Below are 13,576 nucleotides of genomic sequence, written 5' to 3'. Positions count from 1 at the left end.
AAAGTCCCCATGAGACTCTTATCTCCAATTAACCACTCAAACACTAGAAGTGAAGCCGGGCGCCAATGGCTCATGCCTGTAATCCTATTCAGGAGGCTGAGATCTGAGGATCTCGGTTCAAAGCCAGCCCAGACAGGAAAGTCCATGAAATTCTTATCTCCAATAAACCACCAGAAAACCGGAAGTGGCAGAAGTGGTAGAGCGCTAGCCTTGAGCTCAAGAGCTGAGGGACAGCGCCCAGGCCCAGAGTTTATGCCCCACGACAGACAAAAAACAAAAACAAAAACTAGAAGTGGCATAAAGATGCTCAGGGACAGCACCTAAGCCCTGAGTTCAAGCCCTACAACTGACTGGAAAAAAAATATCCAGTGATTCAAAGCCAGGCTGCTCTGGGGATGTGGTGGTTTGATTTTCAGCAAAATATTCTCTTAGTGTTTCAAAAAAATCCCTTCCTAAGAAGTGGTTGGGGGAGAGGCCCTGCCCAAGTCATTTTCATGATCCCAGGGATATGACAGATTGTGAACCAATTAAGAGTCAGGTTTGGGAGTGTGGCTCAAGTGGTAGAAACCTGCCTAGCAAGTGTTAGGTTCTGAGTTCAAATCCCAGTACCACCAAAAATAGATTGTGAGGCAGGGGTTGAGCTCATGGGAATGCTAAAATGTATGCTGCACCTTATATTGTCAGACATGCTGCTGCCCTATAACCTGTGCTGTCCCTGGCTACCCCTGTGACCTAGCAATTATGTGGGTTCAAACAGGATATCCACTTTGTAGATATCAAATTCAAAGAGGCCCCAGAGAAATATAGTCACTTGCCAAAGGTCTCATAGAAGTCAAGGTGATTGGAATCCAGAAGTGTTTGTTATAAAACATCGAAGATCTCCCTACCACATAACCCTGAAGAAGTCAGCACATAAATGAATGAATGAATGAGTGAATTAGTGAATGAACAATCGAATCAATAAACCAGTAAGTGACTAGGTACACTGGGAGAGGTCCCTGCATATATCTTCTGGTCCTTGACTAGTCAAGTGACCTTGGGCTAGCCCCTTATGTCTTGACCTGCCTCAGTTTCCCCATATATGAAGAGAAAGAGGATTGATCCATGCATGCCACATGATGTCTATGACTTCTTAGGATGCATGGTAAGGAGGTGATGGCTCCACCTACCCATCTTCTCAGAGCCACAGCCCTCTCTGGTCAACTGCCTCTCTCACTCAACTGCCTTCCACAGTGGTTCTGGAGCTGAGTGTTTAGGACAACAAGGCCAAGTTCAACACAGACTCATCAGATGGTGCAGAGTGGATCCTCAGTAAGTCCTGAGTGGATAAAAAGCGCCCTTGTGACTTGCCCCTCCTCATATCAGTTGTCTGTCCAAGCTTGTGTTTTGCTTGCAAACCTCCTTTCCCAGAAAGGAGAAGCCCCAGAGCGGTGCCTCACACCTGAATTCCTGGCTACATGGGAAGCTGGTGAAAGAGTTCATGAGATCCCATCTCAACAACAAAAAGAGACAACCAGGCCTGCTGGATTGTGTCTGCCATCTCAGCAAAATAGAAATATAAATAGGAGGATCACAGTCGATGCCAACACAGGCAGAAAAGGAGAACCTATTGCAAAAATAACCAGGACAAAAAGAGTGAGGGGCATGGCTCAAGCAGTAGAGTACCTGACTAGTAAGCACAAAGCCTTGAGTCCAAATCCTAGTCTTCCCTCCACCCCTGCCCCCCGCCAAAAAAAAAAAAGACCAAGATATTCACTGGGCTCATCAAATCTCTACCTGGCATGCTAAGAACACCAGCCAAAAGGTGACGCTTCCTGCTCAAAGATGTCCATGATAGCATTTGGGGGGGATGTCAGTCATGGGGCTTGAACTCTGGGCCTGGGCGCTGTCCCTCAGCTCTTCAGCCAGGAGAGTACTCTACCACTTGAGACACAGTACCCCTTCTGGTATTCTGGTGGTTTATTGGAGATAAGAGTCTCATGGGAGCCGGGCGCTGGTGGATCATGCCTGTAATCCTAGCTACTCAGGAGGCTGAGATCTGAGGATCGCGGTTCAAAGCCAGCCTGGGCAGGAGAGACCATGAGACTCCTATCTCCAATAAACCACCAGAAAACCGGAAGTGGCGCTGTATGTAGCTCAAGTGGTAGAGCGCTCGCCTTGAGCTGAAGAGCTGAGGGACAGCGCCCAGGCCCAGAGTTCAAGCCCCACAACCGACAAAAAACACAAAAAAACAAAAAAAAAAAAAAAAAAAAAAAAAAGAGTCTCATGGGCTTTCCTGCCTGGATTGGCTTTTTTTTTTTTTTGGGTCCGGTCATGGGGCCTGAACTCTGGGCCTGGGCACTGTCCCTCAGCTCTTCAGCTCAAGGCTAGCGCTCTACCACTTAGCCACAGCGCCACTTCCAGCTTTTTTCTTTTTGCTTATATGGTGCTGAGGAATTGAACCCAGGGCCTCATGCATGCAAGGCAAGTGCTCTACCACTGAGCCACCTTCCTAGCCCCCCTGCACTGGCTTTGAACCCCAATCCTCAGGGATCATCCTCCTGAGTAGCAAGGATTATAGGCATGAGCCACCAGTGCTCACGCATTACAGATTTTTTTTTTTTAATCACATCAAACTAATGGCTACATCTAAAATATTCAATTAGATGGGATGAAAGAAAGCCTGGCACAGTCATGCCAAGAAGCCTCAACAGAGGCATCTTATGATAACTTGCACGAGGCAGGAAAATGGCAGTTCATAAAGAAAATAATAAAGGCAAATGAGTGCCATTCATGGTCTAAGCAAAGCTCTGAGCATTGTAACATATTAATTCATTGATGCATTATAACAATCCTATGATGTAGGCTACACGTGTAGAGACAGAGGCCGAGCCAGTAGGAGGTGGAACTGAGATGCAGATCCTGTGGGCTGGGTCCTGACCCTGGACCCTCACTTAACCTCTCCAAACTGCATACTTGAGTTCCAGGTTCTGTGCTCTTACACAGACACACACTCACGCCCATTTTGCTAACCCATCCTACGTCTGTTCTGTTACTCTGTAAACCTTTATTTCTCTAAGTTGTTCTCAAAGAACTAAAAGTGATAAGCACACAAGATTAGAAATCAGGAACCCTTGGTTCTAGCCCCAGGCCTATGACTGCTTTGGGTGAATCACTCTTAGCTCCTCTCCCCTAAAATGAGAGATTCAGGTCAAACGATCTAGAAAACACACGGCACAGTCCTATGGAAATGGCAGGTAAGACAATGACCATTTTACAGTGGGGAAACTGAGGCACCTGGAGATACTGAAGCCAGTCCTCCTCCCCAGGAAGGCCTCCCCTCCCTCTACCACCCTGGGTCCCCGTGTTACATGCCCGCTGTGTACCTCTGTGGCACCTGCAGTTTTCTTTCTGCCCAGCACCTTCATCTTATTTTATTTTCCAAGAGTAAAAGATCCAACTGTCAACACCAAAACTAAGTAAATGTTAAGTAAGAACTCTGTGGCCAAATGAAATTTGGAAAATGTTTGCCAGGTGCTGATGGCTCACATGTATAATTCTAGCCATTCAGGAGGCTGAGATCTGAGGATGGCAATTGGAAGCCAGCTCAGACAGGAAAGACTGTGAGATTCTTATCTCCAATTAACCAGATAAAAGATGGAAGTGGAGGTAGAGTCCCCACTCTGAGCAACACAGCCAAGCAAAAGCATGAGGCCCTGAGTTCAATCCCCAGCACTGGGAAACACACACATCACAAAACTTGGGAATGTTCAATTAGACAAAACTGAATCTTTTCAAGACTTTTCAGTGTCTACATTAATGCTAACATCCTCCAAGAGAAAAAGCAATTCATTCTTAAGCATTTCCCAAATTTATTTGATCCTGGGATTATTTAAAATATAATGTTTGCTGGATGCCATGGCTCATGCCTGTAAACCTAGCTACTTAGGAGGCTGAGATCTGAGGATCATGGTTTGAAGTCAGCCCTGGCAGGAAAGTTCATGAGACTTATCTCCAGTTAACCATCCCACATAAATCAGAAGTGGAGATGTGGCTCAAGTGGTACAGTGCTAGCCTTGAGTGAAAAAATTCAGGGACAATACCCAGGCTCTGAGTTAAAGCCCTTTATTTATTTTATTTATTTATTATGGACTATTCCAAATGCACAGAAAAAAATGAAGTAGTTGATCTGATCACTTGTGCAATCATTTATACAGCCCCTTGTGACACTCCTTTTGGGCTTTGTGTTCTACCAGGGTCATGTTCACTGTCCTGGTCACCACAGGATTCTCCATGGTGACTGAGAATTCTCCTGCCCAGCCTTGAGTCAGTAGGCAGATCAGTAGATTTGTAGCATAAGTGACTCAACTCAGCTCCTGCATTCTCATCCTTTAGTGATAACCAACTAGTAATGTGAAGAATGTTTTGAAACTGTTGATTAAAATGCATTTCCTTTCAAAGTGTCCCTATGGAGACTTTTCACCCATAGAATCAATCAGTTTATCACCCTGTCCCCATGGTGGATATTCTGCCTTCCTGTACTCTCCCCAGCAAGGAAGAGAAAAGGATGAGAGTAGCCGGGCGCTGGTAGCTCACGCCTGTAATCCTAGCTACTCAGGAGGCTGAGATCTGAGGATCTTGGTTCAAAGCCAGCCCGGGCAGGAAATTCTGTGAGACTCTTTTTTTTTTTTTTTCAAATTGGTACACACTGTTCACACCTATATTTCAAGTCTGGAAATGCATATTTGCAAGCAGCAATACAAAAGTATTCATGAAGAATGCATAATCTCTGAAAATTATGAAAACATCCCTGCTACCAATACATTTCTAAATACAAAACTGACTGCCATTTTTGTTACTTCTGTGTAGCGAGAGAAGTTCATTTTTAAAACAGATAAAATTCAGTCTTTAGGTGTGAATGGTATGAATGACAGACTCTTATCTCCAATAAACCACTAGAAAACTGGAAGTGGCGCTGTGGCTCAAGTGGTAGAGCGCTTCGCCTTGAGCTGAAGAGCTAAGGGATAGCACCCAAGACCAGAGTTCAAGCCTCACGACCAGGAAAAAAAAAAAAAAAGGATGAGAGTCATCTATGTGAAAAGGTTCAGTCTCTACATACTTGCAAAGCTTCAATGTCACAACAGACCTCTGTCCAGGGGCTGGTGTGTCTCCTTGTCCAACGACAAGCATGTGAGTGTCATAGTTGCCATACTGCTGAGGATGACGAAGGTGATCACTTTTTATGTGATCAGTGAGAGATTATCTGTTTTTGCTTTGTACCTGTGACCAGCTCCTTACTGCACCCTCACCTATACCATTGTATTCTACAACTAGATGCAAGGGGACAAGTCAACACCCCTGCCACACTGTGTCATGGGAAATGACTTTGGAATCGGAGAACCCTGCTGTGTGAATGTGTGAGAGAGGACTGTGCGTGTTGTCCCTAATAGATACTCTGTAGATTGTCATTTCATGCACTCCTTACAGACTCTTGGTAAGGTATTATTGGTATTACTGTCATCCCCATTTTATAGATGAGGCCACTGACCATTAAGTGGGAGAGCTAAATTTGAACCTCAGATCAGTTGACTCCAAATTCCAACAGGGATGCCATGCATTAGATTCACTGATAGCCTAGAAGCACCCCCACCCTGGGCACATATCCTCTACATCTGGGAACCCAGCTCAATCTCAGCCTTGACTCCGGTAAACTCTCTCTGAGGAGTTGAGATGGGCTGTGAATTTAGGGGAGAGACCTCTAGGAGGCATCCAAGGTCTAAAATCAGTAATGAGGAATTGTTTTTGTGGTGCTAGGAATGGCCTGCTAGACCAGTGATCTATTAATGAACTACATTTCCAGTCTCACTATTTAGCTCAGGTTGGCTAGCTTCAACTTCACAGTCCTCCTACCCCTGGCTCCCAAGTGCTGAGATTACAAGCATGTACCACTATGCCCATGGGAATGAATTTTACAAAAGGACACCTAACACGTGTCCCAGCAAGCACCATGCTGGAGCTGTCCCATTCTTTGCCAGATTCCTTCCTTTTTGCAGATAAGGAATCAGATATGGAGAGAAAAGATTCAAAGGACCTAAAGCCCACTGCTGATAACTAACTCAAAGAGCATTTAAGCAGTCTATTAGCTTCCAAAGCCATTTTACCATCTGCCCTGCCTTCAAACTGTTCCCACTCCGGTTCTCCAGATATCCCACCAGCAGTCAGGGAAACTGTGAGCAAGCCCCACCCAACCAATGCCTGTAATCTGGAACAAATCACTTCATCTTAGCAGGTCTTAAGCATCTCATCTGTAAAACAGGCAGGAAAATATTAAGGTAAGGTGGCTAGAATGATGCGTTTCAAATTGCTGCATAATGGTGAGAAGCTATGCTGTTAGATCTCATTAAGGATTTGTGCAGAAGAGTTGAGGCCTGGAAAGGAAGGAGAGAACGGTGTTGCCCTCTGACTCTCCTGGAACATAACAGGTCCTAAATGATGCTTACACTCAGAGACATTGGTGCTGGGTTGGCTCAGCGGGGAAAGCCTTACCTACATGCATTGGTCAGACAGTACTGAGTCCAGCTCTGCTACTTACAAAACAAAATGTGAGTGTGGGCAAACAGAAATCATCCAGTCCTCAATGAGATCATACTGCTGGACACAGGAAGTGGATGGGTGGTCTCCCCTCTGGATTCCCCCATTACCCTTCCTAATTGATCTCACAAAGGGAGAGGACTGCTATGAGGGACTCTGTATCTAATGGATGGGCTTCTACAGGGATATTTAGTTAGATGACAGAATCAAAGAGAACTAGCTTGGAAATCTGACTTGTTCCTAAGTCAGGCTAACAGAGACCAACTCCTTACCTGATACTCAAGAGTAAACCATGGGTACTGACTGTTTATTTTAATCAGGACAAACGAGAGTCTCCCCCATCTGGGTTCTCATGGTACCCTTCTTACAGTCAAGCAAGCGAAGGTTCAGGAAATTTTTCCAAGACACACAGTCAGACAACTGAGCCCAGGTGTCCCTGAACCCACTCTGCCTGACTCCAAGTCTCTGTTCACAGACTCACTGACAACTGAGCCCACCTCATCTCCCAATACTCTGCGTAGCATCTGGATAGAGGGGAGGCAAACAATCCCACTAACCATTGAAAAGTCCTCAAGCCACACTGGCCCAGGACTGAAGGGGTTCCAAGGACAGTCCCTGACCTAAGAAGCAAAATCTGAAGGAAACAGACCAGTGGTACTAAGGCCCTGAAGACCTTGTGTCAGTGACTGCCCAAGAACCCAGGGCAATGGTACTAAGGGCAGCCAAGACTCAGCCCCCAATGTGAGGGGTGGGTTCAAAGAGGTGAACTAGCATTCCATTGGCCCTCCCTCCACTCTCTTGCCCCAATCAAGGGCCAGCAGTCCTACGGTGATCAGGGCACTATTGACTCCTGGATCTGCACAATCCCAACTCGCCCTTGCCATCACCCCACACAAGTTTTGGTTTGGTCTTCTTTCTGACAGACTCACAGGACCTTTCTTTGGTCAACTGTGAGTGGGTCTGTCACTGTCACCCTCTCAGCATCACCTTCCAGACTTGGTCTCTGGAACATGGAGCTGAAGGGTGGGTCAGAATGGCATGGACCTCACCGCCTTGAGCTCTCCGGGTCAGTTAATTTCATCTCTGTTTTTCTTACCTAAAATGCACATTGCATGGAGTGTGGCTCATCCCATGGGGTTCCTGCCCAGGAAACACGAGGCCCTGAGTATAAACCCCAGTACCACAGGGGAAAAAAATACATCACTATCACCCTCGCCACATGCCTTGAAAAATAAACTTGTTAAGTTTGCTACTAAGTTTCCCCTGCTTTGTATGACAGGGGAAACTGAGGACTAGCAACCAGAAGATGATTCATAGGCATTAGCTAGTACCAGCTAATGAATTGATTCATGTCGTTATTAGCTAGCATCCATTGAGCAGTAGACTTGAGGCACTGCAATAAACACTGACCTCACCTCAGTGGCTCCCCCTCCTACTCACACTGCCGCACAGGTCATTTATTGCGCACATTTCACATGTGGAGACACTGAGGCTTGAAGAGTTCAGCAGCTTTCACAGCACCCCAAAATGAGCAAGAGAAAGAGCAGAAGATCTGATCATTATTGGCTGAAGCCGGTGCCATAAGCTTGGGTTATACAGAAGCAAGAAACCTCCCTCAGGCTAGAGTTCCCGATATCTTTGGGGCTATGGAATTCTGGTGAAAGTTCTGTATCCTATCTATCAAGTACGTTCCTTCATAGATACAAAAGTGATTCTACTCAGACTAATAGTACCCTGAGCTGCTAAGACACACTCTACTAGGCAATCCAACCCAGAGGCTCTGTGGCATACCAGGCTGTCACCAAACTGGCTGCCTAGGAAGTCTGGGAGGCAGCTAACTACCAAATAAATAAAGCAGGAAATAGATGTAGAGAGATGTCAGAAAAAAAAAATAAAAGAAGAGAGAGACAGAGGTCATAAAGAAACCCAACTAGAGAGAGTAATAGGGACAGCAAGGAGCAGGTGCTTACAAGCCACCTTGCAGAGATGTCTTCCCATGGTAGCAAAAGGGGAGGGCTCTGGATTGATCTGAAATGATCGAACTTTGTGTGAGTGTGTGTGTATGCATGTGTGTGTGTATGTGTGTGTGTGTGTCTACATGGGGGCTTGAACTCGGGGCCTGGGCACTGTCCCTGAACTTTTTCATTCAAGGCTGATATTCTATCATCTAAGCCACAGCTCCACTTCTGGCTTTTCATTGGTTAATTCAAGATAAGAGTCTCACAGACCTTCCTGCCTGGGCTAGCTTTGAACCATAGTCCTCAGATCTCAGTCTCTTGAGTAACTAGGATTACAGGCGGGCTTGAAGTGCTGGCACCTGGTGTGAACATAGTTGAGAGTCACTTGATTAACCAATAGTCACTATAAACTATTTACAGCAAGAAACCAAGTATAGAGACAGAGAAGACGGAGGACCCACACAGAAAGTTTTCCAGAAACTGAAAGGGAAGATGGCAGTTAAAAGAAAAATAAAAGATTGAAATTCAAAGAGGAGCTGAAGAAAGGGAGAAAGAAGAAGGCAGACCTAGGATGGAAGGTTCTGCCAAGGCCATGGCGGGTGTGAGCTTCGGACCCCAGCCGTGGTGGCACCCCAACCCCGCTGACCTGTAGGACCCGCTTGGTGAGGCCGGTCTTTTGTGCGAGCTGCTTCAAGTCCTTGGCGTCAGGGTTGTGGTTAATGGCAAAATAAGACTTCATGGTCCGAAGCTGGTGATGTTTGAAGGAGGTGCGCATGCGCTTCGTCTTCTGGCTGCTGGGGTAGGGCTGGTCGCGGTCCAGGTGCTCCGCATCGTTCTCGTTGCAGCTCAGTGCTGGGGAAGGATGCAGAGGCGGCAGGTGAAATTTCCTGACCCTGTCGGCTCGCCAATGCCAAGTCCACATCCTCTCCACCCACTCTGAAGCATTTCTGACCATGCTGAGTGCTTACCCCACTGAAATGGACATATGATCCCCATTTTATAGATGGAGAAAAGGAAGAACCAAGAGCATGACTTGCTCGGGATTGCTGACCTGGGAAATGCAGCTACCAAACCATTCTGAACCATTGCATTACAAGAACAATCAAAGTAGTGGAAATAACAGCTACAACTTGTTTTTGGCTTCTTGGATTCTGGATGTGCTAAAAGATTTCCCCCTTCCCTTCCCATTTCCACTCAACCCTTAAAACTATCTCAGGAACCAGGTATACGTTTCCTTACTACAGATGTTGAAACCGATGTTCAGAAAAGGAAGACACTTGACCGTGGAGCTAGCAGCTCAAGACTCTGAGCGTATACTTCCTGTTTTCCCCACATTCTCCAAGGAAAAAACCAGCTGTCTCCATCTCCCCGCTCCAGGGTCTGGCACTGGTACCTAGGAGTCACTGATTAACATAGGACCTCGTATTCATTTCATTTCCACTAGTTCTCACACCCCAAAGTACTGAGCAACCCCTGGGCTTCAGGCACTTGGGCCTAAGGTTGGAAGTTGCATTTTGTAGTTTATTCCTCACCGCCTTGCCCTGCTTGCTCGCCCCGTGAGGTGGTGGTTTCCTACTTTTACAAACAAAACAAATGAAGCTCTGGGAAGTGAAGTGAACTGTGCCTGTCTCACAGAGAGTGGTAGAGTTCTTACTAAAAAAGGAAAGGACCTTAGAGGGAGAAATTAACATATTCTAGACACCTATCTTATATTTCACTTTTAAAAAGTCATTGTGCCAGCACTATGTTTCCCCTTTTAAGAGTTGAAGAACCCAAGGTTAAGAGAAATGAAGCCACTTGCTCACCAGTGGGTCGGCTGAACCTAGATTGAACGTTTGAATCCCATTTCCATCCCTAACCACAAAAGGAAGCTGGATGGATGGAGTAGACTTCTTTAGTGAACTTGTCTCCATCCAGAAGGAGCCTTGCTGGAGCTTGGGTAGAGAAGAGACTCTCTAGGTCCTTGGCTCTCAGGCTGTTGGGGTCCTGCAGAATCCCCGCATCGTGCTTTGGAGAAAGCCTTAAAGAAGGCTCCAGCTCAGTCACCCTAAAGTGGGGAACTTGTGCCATATTATTTGCCTCTAATAGAGGTGTCAGATTCAGCAAATAAAACTACAAGCTAGACTGTTAAATTTAAAATTTGGATAAATAACAAATTAATTTTTACTCTGTGTCCCAAAGATTGAATAGGACCTATTTATTCTAAAGTTTTATTTGTTTAGCTAAAGTTCAAATACTACATAGAACACATCTATGCTCTAAAAAAAAAAAAGCTTACTCATATATCTGAAATTCAAATATTACCTAGCATACATATATACTAAAAAGTATTTATTTAAAATTCAAATCCTGCACGAGATGTAACTTTTATTTACCTTTTACTTATTCTTTGTCCAAAATTCAAATTTAAGTGGCTATCCTGCATTTTAACAGGGTAGGCTGGCTACCTGAGAAATATTCTCACTCTTCCCCTGCCCAGGTTGACCCAGCCCTGTAGAGAAAATTTGCAAGATTAAGGTCTTGCAAATGTGAAGCTGTAAACTAGGGACTACACTAACTCAGGGTCCCTTTCTACCACAGGCAGGTCCCCCACCCCACACCCCACTTCTGCAACCGGTGTTCCACCTAGAGCACCCAGAATAGAGCACCTAGAATGTAAGATTTAGACGGGATCAGAACAGACTCCAGACCCCATCCTAGGATGCTGTACTGAGCCAGCTGAGGAGGTGACCCTCCTCCCTCCCTAAGTCCCCAGCTCCATAGGGGTGGGGCAGGTCTCCACACAGGGGATCTCAGGGCCCAGCCCTCCACCCAGCCCCCACCTGGGCAGCTCTGCTGTTAATGAGCTCCGTGGGGACCCCAGCGCCCCGTGGGCCCCAGGGATGTGCCCTGAGTGAGGCCTGTAAGGGGGGGGGAAGCTAGGAGGGGACGGAGCAGGGAGGGGGGGAAGAGCAGAGAAGAAAGAAACACAGAGGTAGAAAGATAGAGGAGTGAGGTCGAAAATGGGAGAGGATAAGGACAGAAAAAAAATGAACGGAGTGGCAGAAAAAGAGGAAAGCTAGAGGGCTGTGGAGACCAGGAGAACCAGGGAGATAGTAACAAAAACCGAAATAAATAAGGACAGGTGGAGGGGGCGATACGCGATACGTGGCCAGGGTGATAGACCTGGATCCCAGGGTCCCGGAGAAAGATGTTATTGGCCTGGGAGTAAAGGAACCAAAAAGAAGAGAGGAGGGAAGGAAGGGAAGAATCGACCCAAGGTGGCTCGGCCCAGGCCATCTGGCCGGGCCAGGGGGCTTCGGTTGCGGAAGGCGTGGGGTGGAGGAGGTGGCCTAGGGGCCCAGGTTTGGCCAGCGCCCTGACCCCCTCATTCCCGCCCCCAGTGCCTGGGGGTCCCCCCGGTTGAGATTCCCCAAGGTCGGATCCTGGGAGGGGCGAGGGGCCGAGGAGAGGGGGAAGACCCAGGCTTTCTCTCTTCTTTTTTTTTTTCCTCTCAATTAGGCCGATTCAATGGAGCTAAAGAGCTCGTAAAATCATGAATAATTTACTCGTGATCTGTTATTAACCCATCGGGTTTCGAGCTCTTGTCGCTGGGACTGAACCTGTAATCAAATCTGACTTCGCCTCATTTTACTAAAGACGAGATTGTAGGTTCAATTGTCTAAATAATGGATTGGAATCAAATCAGTAATTACGCCGCCAGGCACACACACACAAAAAGCTGGGGCTGGGGGAGGCCGGGGCGTCCGGCGGGTCTGCGCGGGACTCCTGCAGCCGTGGCGCGCAAACCCCCGGAGTGAAGTGCGCGGCCGGACCGCGGCCCGGCCGGCGCCGGCGGGCTCCCGCGCACCCCTGACCCACCGCAGCCCCACTCGGGTGTAGGGGAGGTTTCAGTTTGGCCTCCGGAACTGGGGCAGCAGCTCCCGGACCAGAGGGGCGCCTGGAGGAGTGCGGGTCTCCCCCCCCCCGCCCCGGAAGGGCTTACCGGCCCCCTCCCCGCAGCCCGAGCGGTCCTTGTCCTTCCCCTCACCGGGGCGCCCCTTCCCACTCAGCCTCCAGCACAGTCGCCCTTGGCGGGACCGTCCCTCCAGAGAGATCGGCATTGCAAGGTGTCGGGGTGCCTGGCCCCTGGATGCGGGACAGTTCCCACGAACAAGCCCGGGGAGGGGGCGGTTCTCACAATCGGAAGCACGCACCCACACGCGCACGGGCACGATCCCCGCACACTGCCGTGCGTCCGCAGCGCGCGGTTCGCGTCCGGGCTTTCCGAGCCCCGCTGCCCCAACGGCCCCGCTCCGCAGCCATTCTCTCCAGCCGGAGTCCGGAGGAGAAGGAGGGGCGGGAGCCGGACCTAGGGAGGCTCGACCGCGGCCCCCGCGAGGGCTAGGAGTCACCCTCTTTTTCTAACTTTGTCCCGGGAGCCCCGAATATGCGAGCCGCACCGCCACGGCCCGCCGGCCTCCCGCCGTTCCTTCCTTCGAGTACCGGGAGCCCCGGGACAAGGCCGGAGACGCGCGCGCAAAGGCACGGGGAAACAGGAAAGACGAGAAAAAGAAAGAGATGGGGCCCAAAAGAAACTGTGATGGTAGACTAAGGGGCTCCTAGGTTGCGAGGTGCCAGCTTGTCTGAAACTCAAGTTTCCAGCCCCATCTGCTCCGGGTCTCATGGAGAAGGTGAAGGGTGAAAGGCAAAAAACAAAAACAAAACCGCAAAAATACATATCTAAACCTTCTCCTTTTGCATAATTCCAAACAGGCTGCTAAACCTGTGTGCCCAGGAAAACAAACCACTCCCCAACCACCAGATTCCCTGAAAGGGAGTCCCCCCCCCCAAAAAAAAAAGCTCTAGGCTCTGCTTCCTACCCAAGCTGACCCCCACTTGATAAACAGGCACGGGCCTGGACTAGATTTAGTCTTTTATTTTCGAGCCGTTGGGAGATGAGGGATGGAAATTTTGGAGAATGGCAAATCGTACATCGCTGAGCCTCTGCCTCTTCACCATTTACCAGATCGCCGGCCGCATTTCCTTGCAGTTCAGCTCCACGATTC

The 13,576-nt window shown here is 48.2% G+C and overlaps 1 protein-coding gene across 2 annotated transcripts in view; it reads right to left on the bottom strand.

Moving 5' to 3' along the window:
- Positions 1–13,576, bottom strand: part of Lhx2 (LIM homeobox 2) — a 33,185-nt gene that overhangs the window by 2,896 nt on the left and 16,713 nt on the right. For both annotated transcript variants that reach the window (XM_070013335.1, XM_070013325.1), the window contains exon 4: positions 9,175–9,380. In XM_070013335.1, coding sequence (XP_069869436.1) covers positions 9,175–9,380 — 206 coding nt within the window. The remainder of the gene's footprint in view (positions 1–9,174; positions 9,381–13,576) is intronic.

The sequence above is a fragment of the Dipodomys merriami genome, unplaced genomic scaffold, assembly GCF_024711535.1.
Source record: "Dipodomys merriami isolate MVZ:Mamm:240054 unplaced genomic scaffold, mDipMer1.0.p SCAF_11, whole genome shotgun sequence".
Lineage (NCBI taxonomy): Eukaryota > Metazoa > Chordata > Mammalia > Rodentia > Heteromyidae > Dipodomys > Dipodomys merriami.
This window is presented reverse-complemented; position numbering and strand designations above follow the sequence as displayed.